General features: G+C 37.4%; 1 protein-coding gene across 2 annotated transcripts in view; it reads left to right on the plus strand.

The window, feature by feature from the left end:
* Nucleotides 1–21,798, plus strand: part of ZPBP (zona pellucida binding protein) — a 151,469-nt gene that overhangs the window by 78,235 nt on the left and 51,436 nt on the right. For both annotated transcript variants that reach the window (XR_009735767.1, XM_061413354.1), the window contains exon 7: nucleotides 15,315–15,492. Coding sequence is in view for 1 of the 2 variants with exons in the window: in XM_061413354.1 (XP_061269338.1) it covers nucleotides 15,315–15,492 (178 nt within the window). In the remaining variant the exon portion in view is untranslated. The remainder of the gene's footprint in view (nucleotides 1–15,314; nucleotides 15,493–21,798) is intronic.

Consider the following 21,798-nt stretch of genomic DNA (forward strand, 5'->3'; position numbering starts at 1 on the left):
ATTCTTGGCTGTAGAAGTTGATAGAATGGTAATCTGAATTAAATTCAACCATTCATGTCCATTTTAGTTCACTGATTCCTTAGATGTCAGTGTTCACCTTTGCCATCTCCTGTTGACCATGTCCAATTTACCTTGATTCATGGACCTCATGTTCCAGGTTCCTATGCAATATTATACAGCATTGGACTTTGCTTTCACCACTAGGCACATCCACAATTGAACATCATTTATGCTTTTGTCCAGCCACTTCATTATTTCTGGAGGTATTAGTAATTGCCCCCAACTCTTCTCAGGTAGCACATTAGGGGGCTACTCCCTAATGGAGGATTCACATCATATCTTTTTGCCTTTTCATACTGTTCATGGGGTTCTCACAGCAAGAACCCTGGAGTGGTTTGCCATATTCTTCTCCAGAGGAACATATTTTGTCAGAACTCTTCACTATGAACTGTCTTCTTGGGCAGCTCTGCATGGTTTGGCTTGTGGCTTTGTTGTTATGCATGCTCCTATGCCATGACAGATCATGAGCTCCTTATTGCAGAGTTCAGGCTTAAAGAAAGTAGGGAAATCCACTAGAACATTCAGGTATGACCTAAATCATATCCCTTATGATTATACAGTGAAGGTGATGAATAGATTCAAGAGATTAGATCTGGTAGACAGAGTGCCTGAAGAACTATGGACAGAAGTTTGTAATATTGTACAGGAAGCAATGATCAAAACCATCCCAAAGAAAAAGAAATGCAGGAAGGTAAAGTGGTTATCTGAGGAGGCTTTACAAATAGCTGAGGAAAGAAGAGAAGCGAAAGGCAAAGTTAAGGGAAAGGTGCACCCAACTGAATACACAGTTCCAGAGAACAGCAAAGAGAAATAAGAAGACCTTCTTACATGAACAATGCAGAGAAATAGAATGGGAAAGACTAACAATCTCTTCAAGAAAATTGGAGATACCAAGGGAACATTTCATCTAAGGATGGATGCAATAAGGGACAGGAATGGTAGGTACCTAACAGAAGCAGAAGAGATTAAGCAGAGGTGGCAGTTGTTGGTGGAAATGTAATTGATACAACTACTGCGGAAAACAGTATGGAGATTCCTTAAAAAGCTAGGAATTAAAACTACCATATGACCCAAGAATCCCAGTACTGGGCATAGACCCTGAGAAAACCAAAAATGAAAAAGACACATGTACCCCAATGTTCATTGCAGCACTATTTACAATAGCTAGAACATGGGCACATTCTAAATGTCCATCAACAGGTGAACGGATAAAGAAGCTGTGGTACATATGTATAAGCAACTATTACTCAGTCTTAAAAAGGAATGCATGTGAGTCAGTGGTTATGAGGTGGATAAACCTAGAGCCTATTATACAGAGTGAAGTAAGTCAGAAAGAAAAACAAGTATCATGTATTAATGCATATATATGGAATCTAGAAAGATAGTACTGATGAACCTATTTGCAGGGCAGCAGTGGAGATGCAGATACAGAGAACGAACTTGTGCACATGGGGCTCAGGGGTGAGGGAAGGAGAGAATGGGACAAATGGAGAGAGCAGCGTGGAGGAACATACACTACCATATGTGAGATAGATAGCCAGTGGGGATTTGCCTTATGACTCAGGGAACTGAAACGGGCTTGGTGACAATCTAGAGAGGTGGGATGGGGTGGGATGTATGAAGGAGGTTCAAAAGGGCGTGGACATATGTATACCTATGGCTGATTCATGTTGATCTCTGGTGGAAACCAATACAATATTGTAAAGCAATTATCCTCCAGTTAAAAATAAATTTTTTACAAAGAGAAAAAACATCTAGTTGAAATTGAGATGTTTTTATGTATAAAATATACATAGAATTTCAGAGATTTACTGTAAAAATAAAGATGCAAATTATATCAATAATTTTCATTGATTTCATGTTATGATGTATGTTGATATACTGGATTAAATAAAATGTGTTCCTAAAATAAACTCATTTCACCTGTTTAAAAAAAAGAGGTAGCAAGAATACACAGAACTATACAAAAATGGTCTTGATGACCTGGATAACCATGATGATATGGTTACCTAAAGCCAGACGTCCTGAAGTATGAAATCAAGTAGGCCTTAGGAAGCATTACTACAACAAAGCTAGTGGAGGTGATGGAATTCTGGCTGAACTATTTCTAATCCTAAAAGAGGATGCTGTGAAAGTGCTGCACTCAGTATACAAGCAAATGTGTAAAACTAAACAGAGGCCGCAGGACTGCAGAAGCTCAGTTTTCATTCCAGGCCCAAAGAAGGACAATGCCAAAGAGTGTTCAGACTACCAACAATTGCACTCATTTCACATGCTAGTAAGGTTATCCTCAAAATCCTTCAAGCTAGGCTTCAGCAGTACATGAAACAGAAACTTCCAGATGTACAAACTGGGTAAGGAAAGAGGAACAGGAGATCAAATTGCCAACATTTGTTGGATCATAGAGAAAGCAAGGGAATTCCTGAATCTACTTCTGCTTCATTGACTACATTAAAGCCTTTGACTGTGTGAATCACAGCAAACTGTGGAAAATAGTTAAAGAGATGGGAATACAAGACCACCTTACCTGTCTCCTGCGAAACCCATATGAGGGTCAAGAAACAACAGAACTGCACATAGAACAGCACACTGGTTCAGAATTAGGGAAGGAGTAGTTCAGTTCAGTCACTCGGTCGTGTCTGACTCTTTTTGACCCCATGAATTGCAGCACACCAGGCTTCCCTGTCCATCACCAGTTCCCAGAGTTTACCCAAACTCATGTCCATCGAGTCGGTGATGTCATCCAGCCATCTCATCCTCTGTCGTCCCCTTCTCCTCCTGCCCCTAATCCCTCCCAGCATCAGGGTCTTTTCCAGTGAGTTAACCCTTCGCATGAGGTGGCCAAAGTATTGGGGTTTCAGCTTCAGCATCATATCTTCCAATGAACACCCAGGACTGATCTCCTTTAGGAGATCTCTGGTTCCTCTGCCTTTTCTAAAACCGCCTTGAACATCTGGAAATTCACGGTTCACGTACTGTTAAAGGTTGGCTTGGAGAATTTTAAGCATTACCTTACTCGCGTGTGAGATGAGTGCAATTGTGCGGTAGTTTGAGCATTCTTTGGCATTGCCTTTCTTTGGGATTGGAATGAAAACTAACTTTTTCCAGTCGTGTGGCCACTGCTGAGTTTTCCAAATTTGCTGGCATGTTGAGTGCAGCACTTTTACAGCATCATCTTTGAGGATTTGAAATAGCTCAACTGGAATTCCATCATCTCCACTAGCTTTGTTCATAGTGATGCTTTCTAAGGGCCACTTGACTTCACATTCTAGGATGTCTGTCTCTAGATGAGTGTTCACACCATCATGATTATCTGGGTCATGAAGATATTTTTTGTATAGTTCTTCTGTGTATTCTTGCCACCTCTTCTTAATATCTTCTGCTTCTGTTAGGTCCATACCATTTCTGTCCTTTATTGAGCCCATCTTTGCATGAAATGTTCCCTTGGTATCACTAATATTCTTGAAGAGAACTCTAGTCTTTCCCATTCTGTTATTTTCCTCTGTTTCTTTGCATTGAATGCTGAGGAAGGCTATCTTATCTCTCCTTGCTATTTTTTGGAACTCTGCATTCAGATGCTTATATCTTTCCTTTTCTCTTTTGCTTTTCACTTCTCTTCTTTTCACAGCTATTTTAAGGCCTCCTCAGACAGCCATTTTGCTTTTTTGCATTTCTTTTCCATGGGGATGATCTTGATCCCTGTCTCCTGTACAGTGTCACAAACCTCATTCCATAGTTCATCAGACACTCTATCTAGTCCCTTAAATCTGTTTCTCACTTCCACTGTATAATCATAAGGGATTTGATTTAGGTCATACTTGAATGGTCTGGTGGTTTTCCCTACTTTCTTCAAGTCTGAATTTGGCAATAGGAGTTCATGATCTGAGCCACAGTCAGCTCCTGGTCTTGTTTTTGCTGACTGTATAAAGCTTCTTTGTCTTTGGCTACAAGGAATATAATCAGTCTGATTTCGGTGTTGACCATCTGGTGATGTCCATGTGTAGAGTCTTCTCTTGTGTTGTTGGAAGAGGGTATTTGCTATGACCAGTGCATTCTCTTGGCAAAACTCTATTAGCCTTTTCCCTGCTTCATACCGTATTCCAAGGCCAAATTTGCCTGTTACTCCAGGTGTTTCTTGACTTCCTACTTTTGCATTCCAGCCCCCTATAATTAAAAGGACATCTTTTTTGGATGTTAGTTCTAAAAGGTCTTGTAGATCTTCGTAGAACCGTTCAACTTCAGCTTCTTCAGCATTCCTGGTTGGGGCATAGGCTTGGATCACTGTGATATTGAATGGTTTGCCTTGGAAATGAACAGAGATCATTCTGTCATTTTTGAGATTGCATCCAGTTACTGCATTTTGGATTCTTTTGTTGACCATGATGGCCACTCCATTTCCTCTAAGGGATTCCTGCCCACAGTAGTAGATATAATGGTCATCTGAGTTAAAATCACCCATTCCAGTCCATTTGAATTCACTGATTCCTAGAACGTCGACGTTCACCTTTGCCATCTCCTGTTTGACCACTCCCAATTTGCCTTGATTCATGGACCTGACATTCCAGGTTCCTATGCAATATTGCTCTTTACAGCTTCGGACCTTGCTTATATCACCAGTCACATACAGAACTGGGTATTGTTTTTGCTTTGTCTCCATCCCTTCATTCTTTCTGGAGTTATTTCTCCACTGATCTCCAGTAGCATATTGGGCACTTACCAACCTGGGGAGTTCCTCTTTCAGTATCCTATCATTTTGCATTTTCATACTGTTCATGGGGTTCTCAAGGCAAGAATACTGAAGTGGCTTGCCATTCCCTTCCCCTTCGGCAGCTGCCCTGACCTCAGAAGTAGGGAGTGGGAAGGAGGGAAGGAGTAAGGCAAGGCTATATATTGTCACCCTGCTTATTTAACTTCTATGCAGAGTACATCATGCAAAAGGCTGGACTGAATGAATCACAAGCTGAAATAAAGATTGCTTGGAGAAATTTCAAAAGCCTCAGATATGCAGATGGTACCATTCTAATGGTAGAAAGTAAAGAGGAACTGAAGAGCCTTTTGATGAATGTGAAAGGGGAGAGTGAAAACCTGGCTTAAAACTCAGCATTCAGAAAACTAAAATCATGGCATCCAGTCCCATTACTTCATCGCAAATAGATGGGGAAAAAATGGAAATGGTGACAGATTTTATTTTCTTGGGCTCCAAAATCACGGCTGATGGTGACTGCAGCCATGATATTTCTTCCTTGCTCCTTGGAAGAAATGCTATGACAAACCTAGACAGTGTATTAAAAAGCAGAGGCATCACTTTGCTAATGAAGTTCCATATAGTCAAAGCTATTTTTTTCCCAGTAGTCATGTATGGACATTAGAGTTAGACCATAAAGAAAGCTGAGGGCCAAATAATTGGTACTTTCAAATTGTTGTACCAGAGAAGACTCCTGAGAGTCCCTTGGACTGAAAGTATATCAAGCCAGTAAATCCTAAAGGAAATCAACCCTGAATATTCGTTGAAAAGACTGATCTGAAGCTCCATTACTTTGGCCACCTGACACAAGACCCGACTCATTGGAAAAGATCCTCATCCTGGGAAGGATAGAGGGCAGAAGGATGAAGGGGCAGCAGCAGATGAGAGGTGTAGACAGCATCATGGACTCAGTGAACATGGTGTTGAGCAAACTCTGGCATTTGGTGAAGTACATAGGGTCACAAAGAAAGGGCCACGACCTAGCAACTGAACAACAGAACAGTCAATATTTTTTGTTCATAGCCTTGTTTCCGCAGTTTGAATGTATCACCATATACTCTCCTAACCTAAAAGGTTTGTGCCAAGAACTCCTCTGATAGTATTATTTGAGGAGGAGGATGTCCCTTTTATTTGATGAATTTCTCTTCTCTAGCTTCTCTCTTGTTAATGTTAATAACAGTATTTCTTGGTGTGGTTTTCTTTAGGACAATGTATTTGCTTATATCCGAGGTTTATAAATCCGAATGTCCATTCCCTCTGCAGATTTCTTTGGCATTATTTTTTGAAATAAGCTTACTGGTACTTCCTCTTCTTGAGGGAACTCCCTTAGTGAATGTACTGATTTAGTGATGATGTCAAGTGAGTTTCATTGGATTTCTTTACTCTTTTCTTCTTTTTGTTTCTGTGACTGGGTCATTTCAAATGATCTGTCCTTAATTCACTGATTCTTTTTTTCTGTTTGAGTCTGCCTTTGAAACTTTCTCTGTTGAATTTTTAAGTTCAGTCACTATATTCTTCTTGCTAGAATTTCTGTTTAATTCTTTTTTATGGTTTGTGTTTCTTTGTTCCACTTCTTGGGTTTTGTATGTATCTATATGTATATACGTTGTTTTTTTGATGTTTGTCTCTCAGTGTAGCTTACTGAGTTTCTTTAAGATCATTTTGAATTCTTTTTAGGTAATTCATAGATTTTTATGTCTTTGTAGCTGGTTATTTGACCTTTTTTTAGTTCTTCTATGCTCTCATGTTTTCTTGATTCTTATGATCCTGGTAACCTTGCGTTGGTGCCTGGGCATTTAAAGAAAAGTTTCCTCTTCAATCTTTGTATTCTGGCTTCCCAGGTGGCTCAGAGGTTAAAGCATCTGCCTGCAATGCGGGAGAACTGGGATCGATCCCTGGGTCAGGAAGATCCCCTGGAGAAGGAAATGGCAATCCACTCCAGTATTCTTGCCTGGAGAATCCCATGGACGGAGGAGCCTGGTGGGCTACAGTCCATGGGGTCGCAAAGAATCGGACACGACTGAGCGACTTCACTTTCACTTTCCAGGGATAATGGTCTTTACCAGACTAGAGCTTCTAGGCGTCTCTCAAGCCTTTCTTCTCAGCTCCTGCTTTTTCCTTGGGGGTGTGGAGGATGTTTTGAATTGTTTCTTCTCTCAGTCTCACTGAGTCATATTAGGTTCTGAGAGTCATATCAGGTGCTAAGTGCGAACCAGTCCTTTTCTAGACAGCAGTGCCTGAAATGTCAAGACTTTTTGTGAATTTTCTGTTTCTCTCCTTCCTTCCTGAAGGGGATGTCTTGGACTTTGCTCCTTCTCTGTTGCATGCCGAGTCATGCCAAGTGCTCGAGAGTTAACTTTTTCTTTTCTCCAGGGTAGCATGTAGATTCTCCATCTCTCTTCTTCTCTCCTGAAGGGACAGTCTCAGGGTTGTGTGCCATTACCAAATTTTGTAGCGTTAAACTAGTTGCTGGATTCCGTACTGGCTGCTTACATCTATGTGCTGTCTGTGGGGGCAAACATGCCAGGTGCTGTGGGTTTCCAGCCCTTTTCTTCTCATCCAGAAACAGTCCTTGTGGGGAATGACACAAACGCTGGGACTATCAGACTTTCACTTTTCATTTTCTTTCCCCTGAGGGAGAAGTTGTGAGTTAGAGGGATCTCTCCCCAGGCTGAGTTTTGATGACCTGGGGAAGTGGTGATGTGGTCAAAGTAAAACTGTTTCTCCTACAATTTTCAGTAGGTCTGATCTTGGGCTTTGTTGTCCATGGGGATGCTGGAGCCTTTCTGCTATAATCACTAGTTCTTAGAAAAGTATTTTCATCCCTGAATGATTGTCAAATCAGTGTTTTTGTGCAGTGGAAATGAACCTCCTGTTCTGCTATGCTGCTGAACATTGTTAACTGTTAACAATCCCTGCCTCTCAGTTAGAATATTTAGACCAGTTACATTTAAATTACCTGCCATTTGGATTTAAATCCACCGTTTCCCCATTTTTTCCCTTTTTGTCACATCTGTTGTAACCTTTTCTTTAGTGCTACTATTTTATAGTCTTGTTCATTGTTTTGTGTTGTGTTTTTGTTCAGTTGCTAAGTCATGTCCGACTCTCTGTGACCCCCATGGACTGCAACACTCCAGGCTTCCCTGTCCTTCACTGTCTCCCAAAGTTTGCTCAGCTTCATGTCCATTGAGTCCATGATGCTAGCTAACCATTTCATCCTCTGCCTCCCTCTTTTCCTTTTGCCTTCAGTCTTCCCTAGCATCAGGATCTTTTCTGATGAATTGACTCTTTGTATCAGGTGGCCAAAGTATTGGAGCTTCAGCTTCAGCATCAGTCCTTCCAATACATATTCAGGGTTGATTTCCTTTAGGATTGACTGGTTTGATCTCTTTGCCATCCAAGGGACTCTCAAGAGTTTTCTCCAACACCACAGTTCAAAAGCATCATTCTTCAGTTCCCAGTCTTCTTTATGGTCCAACTGTCACATTCTTACATGACTACTGGAAAAACCATAGTTTTCGCTCTACAGACCTTTGTCAGCAAAGTGATGTCTTTGCTTTTAAATATGCTGTCTAGATTTGTCATAGCTTTCCTTCTAAGGAGCAAGGGTCTTTAATTTCATGGCTGCAGTTGCTGTCCACAGTGATTTTGGAGCCCAAGAAAATAAAATCTGTCATTGCTTCCACTCTTTCCCCTTCTTCTTGCCATGAAGTGATGGGACAAGTTGCCATGGTCTTAGTTTTTTGAATGTTGAGTTTTAAGCTGGCTTTTTCACTCTTTTTTTTCACCCTTATCAAGAGCCTCTTTAGTTCCTCTTCACTTTCTGCCATTAAGGTGATGTCATCTGCATCTCTGAGCTTTTTGATATTTCTCTGGCAGTCTTGTTTCAAGCTTGTGATTATCTAGGCTGGCATTTCACATGATGTACTCTGCATAAAAGTTGAATATGCAGGGTGACAATAGATAGCCTTGTCTTACTCCTTTCCCAATTTTGAACCAGTCCATTGTTCCATGTGCAGTTCTGTTGTTTCCTGACCCTCATAGAGGTTTCTCAGGAAATAGTTAAGGTGGTCTGGTATTCCTGTCTCTTTAAGATTTTCCACAGTTTCTTGTGATCTACACAGTTGAAAGATTTAGTGTAGTCAGTGAAGCAGAAGTAGATGTTTTTCTGGAATTCTCTTGCTTTTTCTATGATCCGATGAATTTTGACAATGTGATCTCTTGTTCTTCTGCCTTTTTTAAATTCAGTTTGTATGTCTGGGCTTCCATATAGCTCATATGGTAAAGAATCTGCCTGTAGTGCAGGAGACCTGGGCTTGATCCCTAGGTCGGGAATATCCCCTGGAGAAAGGAATGGCAACCCACTCCAGTATTCTTGCCTTAAGAGTCCCATGGGCAGAGGAGCCTGGTGTCACGTTGTCAATGGGGTCACAAAGTTTTGGACACGACTGAGGGGCTAACACTACTACTGCTGTACATCTGCAAGTTCTTGGTTCATGTACTGCCAAGGCTTGCTTGAAGGATTTTGAGCATAACCTTACTAGCATATGACATGAGTTGTGTATAGCAGTTGTACACTAGTTTGAACATTCTTTGGCATTGCCCTTTTTTGCTTTATTGTTTTTAAATCATAGTACTGCTTTATGTAGATGGGTGTTGATTATTCCATTACATTATCATTTAACCTGGTTTTTTACTCTTCAAGGTTTGCTCCTCGCATTTATTTTTTTTTAACTTATATATTTTTCATTCTTTTTGTGTGGATTTGCTTCAAATTTTAACATTCTTAATAGCAGAACCAAAAGTTACTTAGTGTATATAGTACCTTCCAAAAAAAGTGTAAGAACCTTCCTTAAAGACCTTTAACTCATGACGTGCCTTCATCTCTCAAGTTTTTGTTCCATAATATTTTAGTTCTTTTTAAAAATGTTTTCACTTCTTATTAAGATTATTTCAAAATGTCAGTGTCTGTTTAGATTCGCCCATGGTTTTATCCATTTCTTTGCTGACCATTTACTCTTGTGTCTCTCTTTCCTCATCATGTCATTTTTCCTTCCTCCTGTATTCATTGTTCCACTGAAATCTGAAGACTCACTGCTTTCTCAATACTGGAAAATTTTTCTGCCTGGATAGCTTTGAAGATTACCTTTTACCCCATTTGTTTCTCTGCAACTCCTGTTTAGTATGTTTTAGATTATCTCGTTGATTTCTCCATCGCTCTTACTTTTTTATATGTTTTATATGATCCTTATTCTGTGTGATTTCTTCAGGTATTTATTGTGTTTAATTATTCTTGCTGCAGCTTGGCCTAATCAAATGTTCAGTCTGTCCACAGTTTTTAATTTCAATCTATTTTTTCTCCCTTTATTAACTGTAATGTAAGGTTGTTTTTCAGATATACTTTCTCTTTTATAATGATATAAATGTCCTTTACTGTTTTCATTACCACTTCTGTTTCTGTATGTGTTTTAAGGCTCCGTGGTGTCATTTTTGCTGTTTTAGTAACTGAAGTTCCCGTGTATGAATCTCTTGACCGTCTCGTGTGGCAGTTTGTTTCCTCTTCTGTAGTTTCTATTTTCATCCGCCACTTCATAATTCTGGCTGATAAGTAGTATTTGTCAGCCCTTTATCAGTAGATATAGCCCCTTTGACTTAAGCTGTGTGTGTTTTTCTGTAAAGTTATTATATTTGCTTTTGACTGTCCTCAGGCAAAGCCAACTTTTATGTTATTTCTGACTTGGTGATTTTGTATCCCATAGAAAATACAACAGAATCCCACACCCACTTTGAAAGCAAATCATTGAGTAGTTAGTAGTAGCTTTAGTTTAGCTAGTACTACAAACCATTCAGTTCAGTTCAGTTCACTCACTCAGTCATGTGAAACTCTTTGCGACCCCATGAACCTCAGCACACCAGGCCTCCCTGTCCATCACCAACTTCCAGAGCCCATCCAAACCTATGTCCATTGAGTTGGTGATGCCATCCAACCATCTCATCCTCTGTCGTCCCCTTCTCCTCCTGCCCTCAATCTTTCCCAGCATCAGGGTCTTTTCAAATGAGTCAGCTCTTGGCATCAGGTGGCCAAAATATTGGAGTTTCAGCTTCAACATCAGTCCTTCCAATGAACACCCAGGACTGGTTTCCTTTAGGATGGACTGCTTGGATCTCCTTGCAGTCCAAGGGACTCTCAAGAGTCTTCTCCAACACCACAGTTCAAAAGCATCAATTCTTTGGTGCTCAGCTTTGTTTATAGTCCAGCTCTCACATCTGTACATGACTACTGGAAAAACCATAGCCTTGACTAGACGGACCTTTGTTGACAAAATAATGTCTCTGCTTTTTAATAGGCTGTCCAGGTTGTTCGTAACTTTCCTTCCAAGGAGTAAGTGTCTTTTAATTTCATGGCTGCAATCACCATCTGCAGGGATTTTGGAGCCCAGAAAAATAAAATCAGCCACTGTTTCCCCATCTATTTGCCATGAAGTGATAGGACCAGATGCCATGATCTTAGTTTTCTGAATGTTGAGCTTTAAGCCAACTTTTTCACTCTCCTCTTTCACTTTCATCAAGAGGCTCTTTAGTTCCTCTTCACTTTCTGCCATAAGGGTGGTGTCATCTGCATATCTGAGGTTATTGATATTTCTCCCGGCAATCTTGATTCCAGCTTGTGCTTCTTCCAGCCCAGCGTTTCTCATGATGTACTCTGCATATAAATTAAATAATCAGGGTGACAATATACAGCCTTGACATACTCCTTTTCCTATTAGGAACCAGTCTGTTGTTCCATGTCCAGTTCTAACTGTTGCTTCCTGACCTGTATATAGGTTTCTCAAGAGGCATGTCAGGTAGTCTGGTATTCCCATCTGTTTCAGAATTTTCCACAGTTTATTGTGATCCACACCATTAATAGTAGCTAATATTTGGTTTGTAATTTTCATTTTTAGCATCTTTTTCTCCCTGTCTTCCTTTTTGCTTTTTCTTTCTCTCTTATTGTTGAAACATAGCTACACAAGATCTTTGGTCTGTTTATGTGGTTAGTTGATATTTAGCAGGAGGATTTTCCAGAATATCTGGTGCATCATATGGTTGAAAATGGGAAATCTTTTTTTTTATTTTTAAATGTCATTTCTGTCCTCTACTTCCATCTTGTCTGCTTTTATCAGTTAGAAATATACCAATATAAAAAACTTAATATGACAGCTAAATCTCTAATAAGTTTAAAACCTGAATTATGAATTATCTCTCATCTTTCTTCTAAAGAATCTGGTTTTCCAGTGCAGGTTTCATTTCCTGTGGAACAACTACAGCTTCAGTGACTAACTCTGAGTGAAGAGTTGATCCTTTTGCCTGTTGCTTCAGGACTCATGTAGACTCTACATTGCAAAGTTAAATTTTTCTTTATTCTGGAGTTCTAGGATTGGTTATGCTTCTTAGGAGTGGATTCCACCTTCCAAGGAATTCAAACTGTTGTATAACCTTTTACTTTCCTTCCTGATCTGAGAGTGTATACATCGTTTGTGTTGGTGTTCCTACCATGAGAGGGAGGACTTTGTGTTTTCATTTAATCTTCTTCAACAGTTAAAGGACATTCTCCTATAAGATACGGACATTGGAACATTCTCCTGTAATATCTGGACACCCTACCTCTCATTTGCTCACTGAGCACCAAGATCACCAGTTTTTTTCTGTGAAAATTCACAGTTCTTTCCATTTCATTCAAGATACCTTAAGCCTCTATCTCTTTTTTTGTTTGTTTGTTTGTTTGTTTTAGTTTTGCTTCTTAATTCCAGTCCTATTCAATGACTCTAGTCATTTTCCAAAGAGATTCCCAAATATGGATGTTAACCAAAGTTTTGCAACAGATTCTATCTTAGAAGTGTATTGTTTTTAATAGTTGGTACATAATGAAATCTCCCCTCATGGTTATTGGAGCTCCAGTCTAAATCTGATCTTGTATAATGTATAGCATTTTTTGCCTATCCTAGGAGTTCTATAATTTTAAGTCGTTGTTGCTTTCTGGGCTTGCTGGACTAATGTAGTGCAAATAGTAAAAGCCTTCCTAGTCACCTTTTTTAGTACCTAACTTGGCGTGATCATAGGAACAGATTATGATGCTCAAAGGAAGCTGTTCAACTTCCCCATGCAGAAGTTTGTGTGTATATATATATATATATATATATATATATATATATATATATATATTTAATGATTTCTTGTTCTAGTCTTTTAATCAATAACTGATAACTATAGAACATATTCCTTCCATATATGTTTAATCATTCTGTAAAGTTTGGGGTGAAGGGAACAGTAGCTTAGGCTAGGCATTATGATGTTTGTTCTGTAGTATTCTTTTTATTTTTTGTTCTGTAGTATTCTTCATATCTTAAATTAGGTAATTAAACTATGAAGAATTTCTATAATCATGATTTGTTCTTATGTCATCCAAATTGGTCCAAAAATTTTTGCTTTAAAATCTTTCATTCTTACCCAACTCAGAGAATTCCCCAATTTCACCCTTTATTTGGTACAGTTGACCCTTGTCAACCATCAGCATACTCATTATTTAAAAAACTGAGTCAATGATTCAAGTAATATACTTTCTTTCCTTTTCTACCAAATGAGATACTTATCCTCATTCTGCTTTTTAGAAGAAAAATAGGAAACAGAAATCTGATTTGCATGATTATTTTTGTTCATCAAGTCCAGTTTTCCAGATCTAGTTTCATTGTTGTTGTTGTTTTCTGCATAGCATGTTAGAAAGCTAAGTGATTATGAGTGTGTCTCCTGAAAATTTTATTTGTAGTCTTGTGCTTCCCTGGTAGTTCATATGGTAAAGAGTCTGCTTGCAATGCAGGAGACCTGGGTTTGATCCCTGGGTCTGGGAGATCCCCTGGAGAAGGAAATGGCAACCCACTCCAGTATTCTTGCCTGGAAAATCCCCTGGATGGAGCAGCCTGGCAGGCTACAGTCCGTGGGTTCGCAAAGAGTCCGACACGACTGAGTGACTAATGCTTTCACTTTCACCTGGTAGCTCAGCTGGTAAAGAATCCGCTGGCAATGCAGGAGACCCCAGTTTGACTCCTGGGTCAGAAAGATCCGCTGGAGAAGGGATAGGCTACCCACTCCAGTATTCTTGGGCTTCCCTAGTGGCTCAGCTGGTAATGAATCTGCCTTCAATGAGGGAGACCTGGGTGTGATCCCTGGGTTGGGAAGGGAACAGCTTCGCCTGGAGAATGGAATGGCTAACAGCTCCACTGTTATAGCCTGGAGAATTCCGTGGACTGTATAGCAAAGAGCTGGATATGACTGAGTGACTTTCACTCACTATTTAAATATAGTTAATTACATACCAGACTTGTAGCTAATTAATTTGTAAGCACTTCCTTAACTAAAAATAAATAGCAGCAAATTTGACAGAATTTATTAGAAATAAAAGAAAACCATGTAGACTGTAAAAATGTAGTAATTCATTAATAGACTGATTGAATGTAGTATACTGAAAAACATTTTTACAATCACTTGTAGAAATTTTTATGGCAGGAATATAATTTGAAAGATATCTGAGGAAGTCAGTAGATTGAGATACATCATTAGTGGTTATAGATGTACATGAATTCCTTCATCCTTGCTTCTTACTGTGTTAGAGGTGAATGTTAGCACAGAAGAACTGAGCTGAACTAACTGACTTACAGAGGGTGTTAACTCATGACCATTCCTCATGTTTTACCAGGTAAAGCTTACTAGTCACCGAAAAGTATAAGCCTCTCCTTACTTTTAGGAGTCAAGACAGAATAATTATTATAAGTAAAAAGTTAATTAATTATAGGTCAGAATTATGCCTTTACTATTTTGTAAATTTTATTTTTGAAACAGAGCTAGAAGTTTTAATATGGGCTGTATTCCCTCTTGTTTTTAAACCTAATTTTTCTTTATGGAAAGAGTGGAGCAGATGCCTCAGCATTTGCTTCTTAAAGATTCTTAAAGTACATTTTTTAAAGAACATTTAATTGTTAGAGTACATTTCTGAAAGTACATTTTATTTCAAAGAACTGTCTTATTTTTGCTCTTATGCCATAAAGAATCTACAGTGCAGGAGACCCAAGTTTGATCCCTGGATCAGAAAGATTTCCTGGAGAAGGGAATGTTACCCACTTCAGTATTCTTCCCTGGAGAATTCCTTGAACAGAAGAGCCTTGCGGGCTGCAGTCTATGGGGATGCAAAGAGTCAGACATGACTTAGTGACTGTAACACTTTCACATATTATTCAAAACCAAAGAGACCAAAATTTTTGGTTATATACTGAAATAGTTTCTCTGTGTTGTATTTGAAAATATTTGAGGTTTATAGTTGAAATCTTTTCAGTTTTATAGATGCTATTTATATCCTTTGAATTCAGAAAAAATAAGGACCTTGAGAATTTTTCCTGTTTCTAAAAACATATGAATCCTTATTTGTTCTAATATTTACATTTATTCAATAATGATTTTTCATACTGTATTTCTGTCTTAGGCTAAAAATCTCATAGAGCGGTTTTTTAATCAACAAGTGGAAGTTTTGGGCAGACGTGCAGAGCCATTGCCTGAGATATACTATATTGAAGGTACCCTCCAAATGGTTTGGATTAATCGCTGCTTCCCAGGGTATGGAATGAATATCCTGAAACACCCACGATGTCCTGAGTGCTGTGGTATGTAATGAAATCTGATTTTATGATTTATTCACTTACCTTCATTATGCCTAAGTGAATGTCTCTCACTTTTATTTACTGTCATTTAGGTTTGAAGTAGTGTGTTTTAAAAGACTCAGCCTGAAGATTTAAAAGAACACATCTGGCTTAATTCTGGCCTTGTTTTAATATTAGAGTAAAGAGGGGTTGGGGCATCAGGCAGTTGTCCGGGAGGAAAAACAAATGCTAGTTAGGAGACACTTAGAGTTACTTATCTTAGTGGCCAAACTATATTTATTTTAGAACCAATTTTTGAGGAGTTTACATTCATATTGCCTAGGTTAGATATCTTTTTACTTTTTTAAACCATAAGTGTGTGAGTTGCTTTACTGCCAGTCCTCCTTCTGGCCTTTGATCCTCCCACTGAAGCGTCTGAGCTGCTGTCTGGATTTCCTCCATCGTGTGCTCTTATTGAAGCACCTGTAGAGGCTGTTAGCACTGGGACATGGATGCAAAGTCTTTGAATTTCTAGTTTCAGTTGTTGATTGAGCCAATTAATCCTCAGAGACTTTCTAATAAAAATACCACTAAATTAGTACCATTTTCCAAGTCTCTGTTTCTTCCCCTTCTCTTCTGTTATCTTATGTTAGATGAAAAACCTGTTCATTTGATAGAGCTCTAAATATTATTTTTACTTTGCTTTACTTAACTTGGTTAGATTTTGCTCTGTTTTTTCATAATTTTGTTTTTAAGGATATGAATTTTGACAAAATGTTCTGAAAATTTGTCTTAGGAAATACAAATTTAACAAATAACACACTTACGAGTACCAACCTAGAGACTGTTTTGCAAATCTGTGCTTACATACATCACTAGAGCACAGAAAATGATGAAGAAAATCCTAGGAATGCCAAACAGTGAAAACAAAACCCGGTAGTTTAGCTGTCTCTTAAATGTATTTACATTATCCATCAATAAAGTCTTTTAAGACAAGCTAAAACATTTAAATAGTTGTATATCATTAATTCCAAGAATTTGAAATAGTTAAATGTAGCTCTTTCATGTGAAATAATAGGTTTCATCATAATTATTATTGTGATAATAATAATTTCATCATTAATTTTTTTGCATTTATAAAAGTTCAGATAGTGTAATTTTCAGATATTCTCATTTTACCATGTAATTATAACATTCAGGTTACTATGTGTTATACTGTTTGATCAGGTTCATTAAGTACCTCTCTTATTCTTGACAACAGACACCTTGGGAAGTATAAATAAAATATGTATAAATATCTAAAATATTTTCTGGCTCTGAAATGCTGTCCCACATGCATGTCTTGGCCCACAGAGCTTAGCGATACAGGAGATATATCCAGGAAACAATTAGTGAACAAGAGACCATTACACCACAGGGAAAAGAACAGAAAGATTATATAAAGCAAACCAAATTAGAGATAGGATGGATCCTAAAGGATTAATGTAATTGGCAAAAAGCCCTTCTGAGTAATTTGACACTTGACGTAGGACTCTGAAGATTCAGGCTTAGCAAGTACCACCCAAGCAAGGGCGTGATTGAGCTTCAGATTTCTGGGGGGATTTCACTTGACTGGAGCTAGAGGATTAGTATCAGAAGGGCATGGCAGGCTTTGAGAGCAAAGTGGGAGAATTCAAATTTAATGTGGCAGTATGAGCTATATCTTTGAATAGAGGAGAGAAATGGCATTTATTTCTTGAATTTTATGGGATTATTATCATTGCTCAGTATACTTATCAACTAATGATTTGTTATATTTCAATTTGTGTCATTCAATGATAAATAAATATTTTAATTTAGATTACTTTTGTGTTATTATCATCTCTGTTAGACTACTTAAGCAAGATGGAGCTCCCTTTTTGCACAGAACTCATTAAGTACAATGTGACCTTCAAGTCCTCGTCATATATAGTTATTTTTGTCTATATCATATGAGGCTATCGTTCTAAAAATTTTAAAGAGCACCTGCTACTCAGAAGCACATTTACTTTGTTCTGCAAATTGCAAGACTCTGTAAAAATATAATGGGCTTCTCTGGTGGCTCAGTGGTGAAGAATCCACCTGCAGTGCATGAGACGTGGGTTTGATCCTTGGATTGGGAAGATTCCCTGGAGAACAATATGCAATTCACTCTAGTATTCTTGCCTGGGAAATCCCATAGACCGAAGAGCCTGGCGAACTACAGTCCATGGGGTCGCAAAAGAGTAAGACCCAGCTTAATGACTAAACAAAAACAACATAAAATACAACAATACTTACAAGACAACATTAACATATTAAATGAACTTAAAATCCATTCAAGTGTGAAATGAAATACTAGATAGAAGCACATAAAATGTATGAGGTACTGTGTAAAATAACTTACTTCCAAAATGAAGACACTCTATGTTCAGCACAGACTGAGATAAGCAGATCTATTATGTGAGTTTATTTACTTTCTCAACAGTCGGTTAAGTAAACAGTGAGGTTTTCTTTTTTTCTGGATATCTTACTTTACTCATTTAATTTTCACATCTAGACCACAGATAAAGATTGTTTGCTTATAAGCTTGGAAACTTAACATTTCTACCTCTACTATTTTATCATTTCTAGTTAACTTAGCATTTTAAATTGATTTTTACTAAAAAACTTCAACTTCACATTTAGCATTGCTTATTATATGCATCATTTTGCCTATAATTTTGACATGAATAATGAAGTTCTAATTTGTTAATTATAGATATCTCATAATTTCATAAATTATAAAAGTACTACAGCTGAAGTCCAGATGGAATATTATACTGTTTCTGATAGAATTTTTTTACAATCCAGATTCTAAAATATGTTTCACTGTATAATTTCTGTGGTTTCTATTATTTCTGTAAGACTCTGTATATCTTGTTTTCCTCTTTATTTTATTCCTATTTAACTTCATCAAATAGCATTTTTGGACATAATATCCCACTCCTCCTTTTTCTTCTTCTTTAAACTATGGCACTGTCTTAAAGTTACCTGAAGATCTTCTCAAAAATATATCCGAGGTGTGGGAGCCAGTCAGCTACATTTATAAGTGTCCTAGGTGGGTTGATGTGCATGAAAGTTTAAACCTGCTGAATATTGGTATTGATAAAGCAGTACCTAGATGGGATGCCTTTCCTCCTGCTGACGCAGTAGACTGGTTTTCATTGATTATAATGGGTGAAGAGATAGCTTTCTGACACTTTATGCAGCACTGTTGTTTTCTGTTACTTTCTTTATAAATAAAGCTTTCTGTTGCACATCCAAAGCTTTGGGGAGTCCCAGGAAACTTTAGCAAGATTATCATGATGATATAATGTCTGTGTTAGAAGTAATCAGCTTACAGGTTAAACACTGGATAATTTTATTAATAAAGTATACTTTCACACTTCAGTTTTTCAGTGAAAGTGAATTATTTAGGAGTATAGTTGTTTTTAATAAGGTATTTTAGATTCTAAAAATTTATTCTGCTCACACATGTAAGTGTGAACTCTTACTTTAATTTTATATCCAAGCACCAAGAAAAATAATAACAAAAAAAGCTGATGTCAGCAAAGCAAACTTTAAGGCAAGAAGTCTTACTAGTTATACAAGGAGGCTTTACATAGTGATGAAAGGATGGGTCTAATAAGAAGAGGTGACAATACAGTATTTCTGAATTTGTGAGGACTTAACATAGGTCTGAAATACATGAAAATTGTCAGGTAATACTGGCATATAAAGCAGTATAGAAAAAATTAAGATTGGACTCAGCTAAAAATCACTTACAGATGTATTACAAACATAAATAGATCAAGAACTGTAAACATTTTAGAATATAACAAGCAAATATCATCACATCTTCAGCATCAGAAAAAGATTAAAAAAACACAAAAATCACTGATTTTTATTAAAAAAGGTTGTTAAATTTGTCTACATAAAAATTAAGTACTTAGGTTTATCAAAAGATATTCCAAAGAGAAGATAATCCAAAGAGTGGGAAATATATTTGTAATGGATATAACCAATAAAAGACTAGGTCATATAAAAAACCTATAAGAAAACATTTTTGAAAAAGACAAGACAATATTGAAAAAATGGAAAGAGGTTTGAACAAGTAATTCATAAGAGAGTAATTCCAGATGGTCAGTGGGTCCGTGAATATATGTTCAACCTTTTTGTAATCAGGAAAATGTAAATTAAAAACTAAATGAGATCCTGCTACGCAATTATCAGATGGACGAAAAGTAAACAGTCTTAATACACTATATGTTTAAAAAGCTGTGGAGACTTGGAGTACACTGCCTCAATGGATGTAAGTCGTGTGCCCGGAGAAGCAGTTTGGCATTACTGTAAATGTGATGATGCCCATACTCTGTGATCTAGCATTTGACTCTCAGGAAAATTTCTTCACAGCATATGTTTTCATAGTCCCAAACTAGAGACAACCGAAATGTCCATTCATGTTAAAATGTACAAATAAAAGAGTGATATATTCATACAATGGGAGTGTTATATAGGAATGGCTATAATGGGTGAATGGGAATTACAACTGTGTGGATAAGTTTTATAAACATAACTGATGGAAAAGAAGCCAATCAACCACAGTGTAATCCTTACAATTTGGCGTAGCTGAACTGTGTTTTATGGAGATTTATTTATGAATGCTGAAAGCTAAAACTGCAGTGCAGTTGACAGAAATTATCACCGTGACGCACATGACTAGTGCTGACTTGTGATGGGGACGGGGAATGAGTGGAGTGGGACAGGAGCAGTGTTGAGAGGTGGCAGGCTCCTATTTTATGTTCCTTAATTGTTTCTAGACAGGTCTTCTGTGCAAGCATTCATTATATTGTACATTTCTATCTTATTTTTTTGTGTGTGTTAGAGTTCAGAATAAAAAGGTAAAAATTTAAAATTTTCCCTTAAAGCTTGAGCACCATTGTTTAAACACTAAAGGCATGCTAAAGAAAAACATTCACAAGTGTTTCCTTTCTCTAATAATTCAAATTTATCATTTGTGTATGGTATCACCTGATCTTTGTCTTCATAAATTTATAATTTTAACAGAGCTATATCAATAAATGGTTCAGCAGAAATAGTGAAATTATTGTGACTTTTTTTCTATTGACCATTAAGTTATAAATGCAATTGCATGTTACTCTACTGTCTTCATATTACTTTTATTTATTAAAAATAGCTAACTAATCTTAGGAATTACATTTAAACATTTTGTTTATGTTAGAAATTAGATTATTTCTTTTTTTATTATTGTATTAAATGTTTACACTTTTACTTAACCAGCTTATTTTTTTTAGTTACTTCTTTGTATAAATTTATAGAAAAATGAGTATTAATCTTAAATAATGGACATTTTGATATTTTACATTTTTGGTGTGTTTTATAATAGTTTAGCATGTTTACCCTATCTTAATCTCTTAAAATACGTGTGTAACAGGGCATTACAATGTTATAATGTATTGCAGTGTTATAATGTATATGTAACAACAGACATTTGGTATGTCTTTTAATAGATTCTGAGTATGACTTTTCAAAAATTAAAAAGCAAAATTTTATAGCCCTTGAAGTCAGGACCATGTCTCTGCTGCATCTGCTTAGATTGATTCTTTTATCTGGGAGATTTCACAGGTCTGCCACTCAGGACTTGTTAACTGGACAGCAGTCCTTTGCACTTTCCAACTTTTCCTTCTCTTCGCTCTCCCTCACTGCTCTTCTACAGTTAATTTCTTGTTCAGAGGTTTTACCCAAATTTATCTGCTTGATTTCATTCCCACTGTAATTTGGATTTCATTGTTTTTTGCCTGGAATGATTATAGTCTTTTCCTAACTGGTGCCCCTTTACTTTTTCTCCTTTTCAGTCCGTATACCATATTGCTTCTGATTATACTTGTGAATTCCAAATGTAATCATCTCATTACTTTAAAACCTTCAATAGTATCATCCTTTACCCACTGCTACATATTTGTGTCTCTATAGGTAGATATGTTTCTGAATACTTTCTTGTTCCACTAATGCGTTAGTCTATCCCTTCAACAAATAGTTACAACTTTTAATGAGTCTCAAATCTCTGATAAGCCGTGTCCTTATGTACTATGAGGGCTTCCCTGATAGCTCAGTTGGTAAAGAATCTGCCTGCAATGCAGGAGACCCCAGTTTAATTCCTGGATTGGGAAGATCCCCTGGCGAAGGGATAGGCTACCCACTCCAGTATTTTTGGGCTTCCCTGGTGGCTCACTAGTAAAGAATCTGCCTGCAATGTGGGAGACCTGGGTTCGATCCCTGGGTTGGGAGGAT

Source organism: Bos javanicus, chromosome 4 (genome assembly GCF_032452875.1).
Source record: "Bos javanicus breed banteng chromosome 4, ARS-OSU_banteng_1.0, whole genome shotgun sequence".
NCBI lineage: Eukaryota > Metazoa > Chordata > Mammalia > Artiodactyla > Bovidae > Bos > Bos javanicus.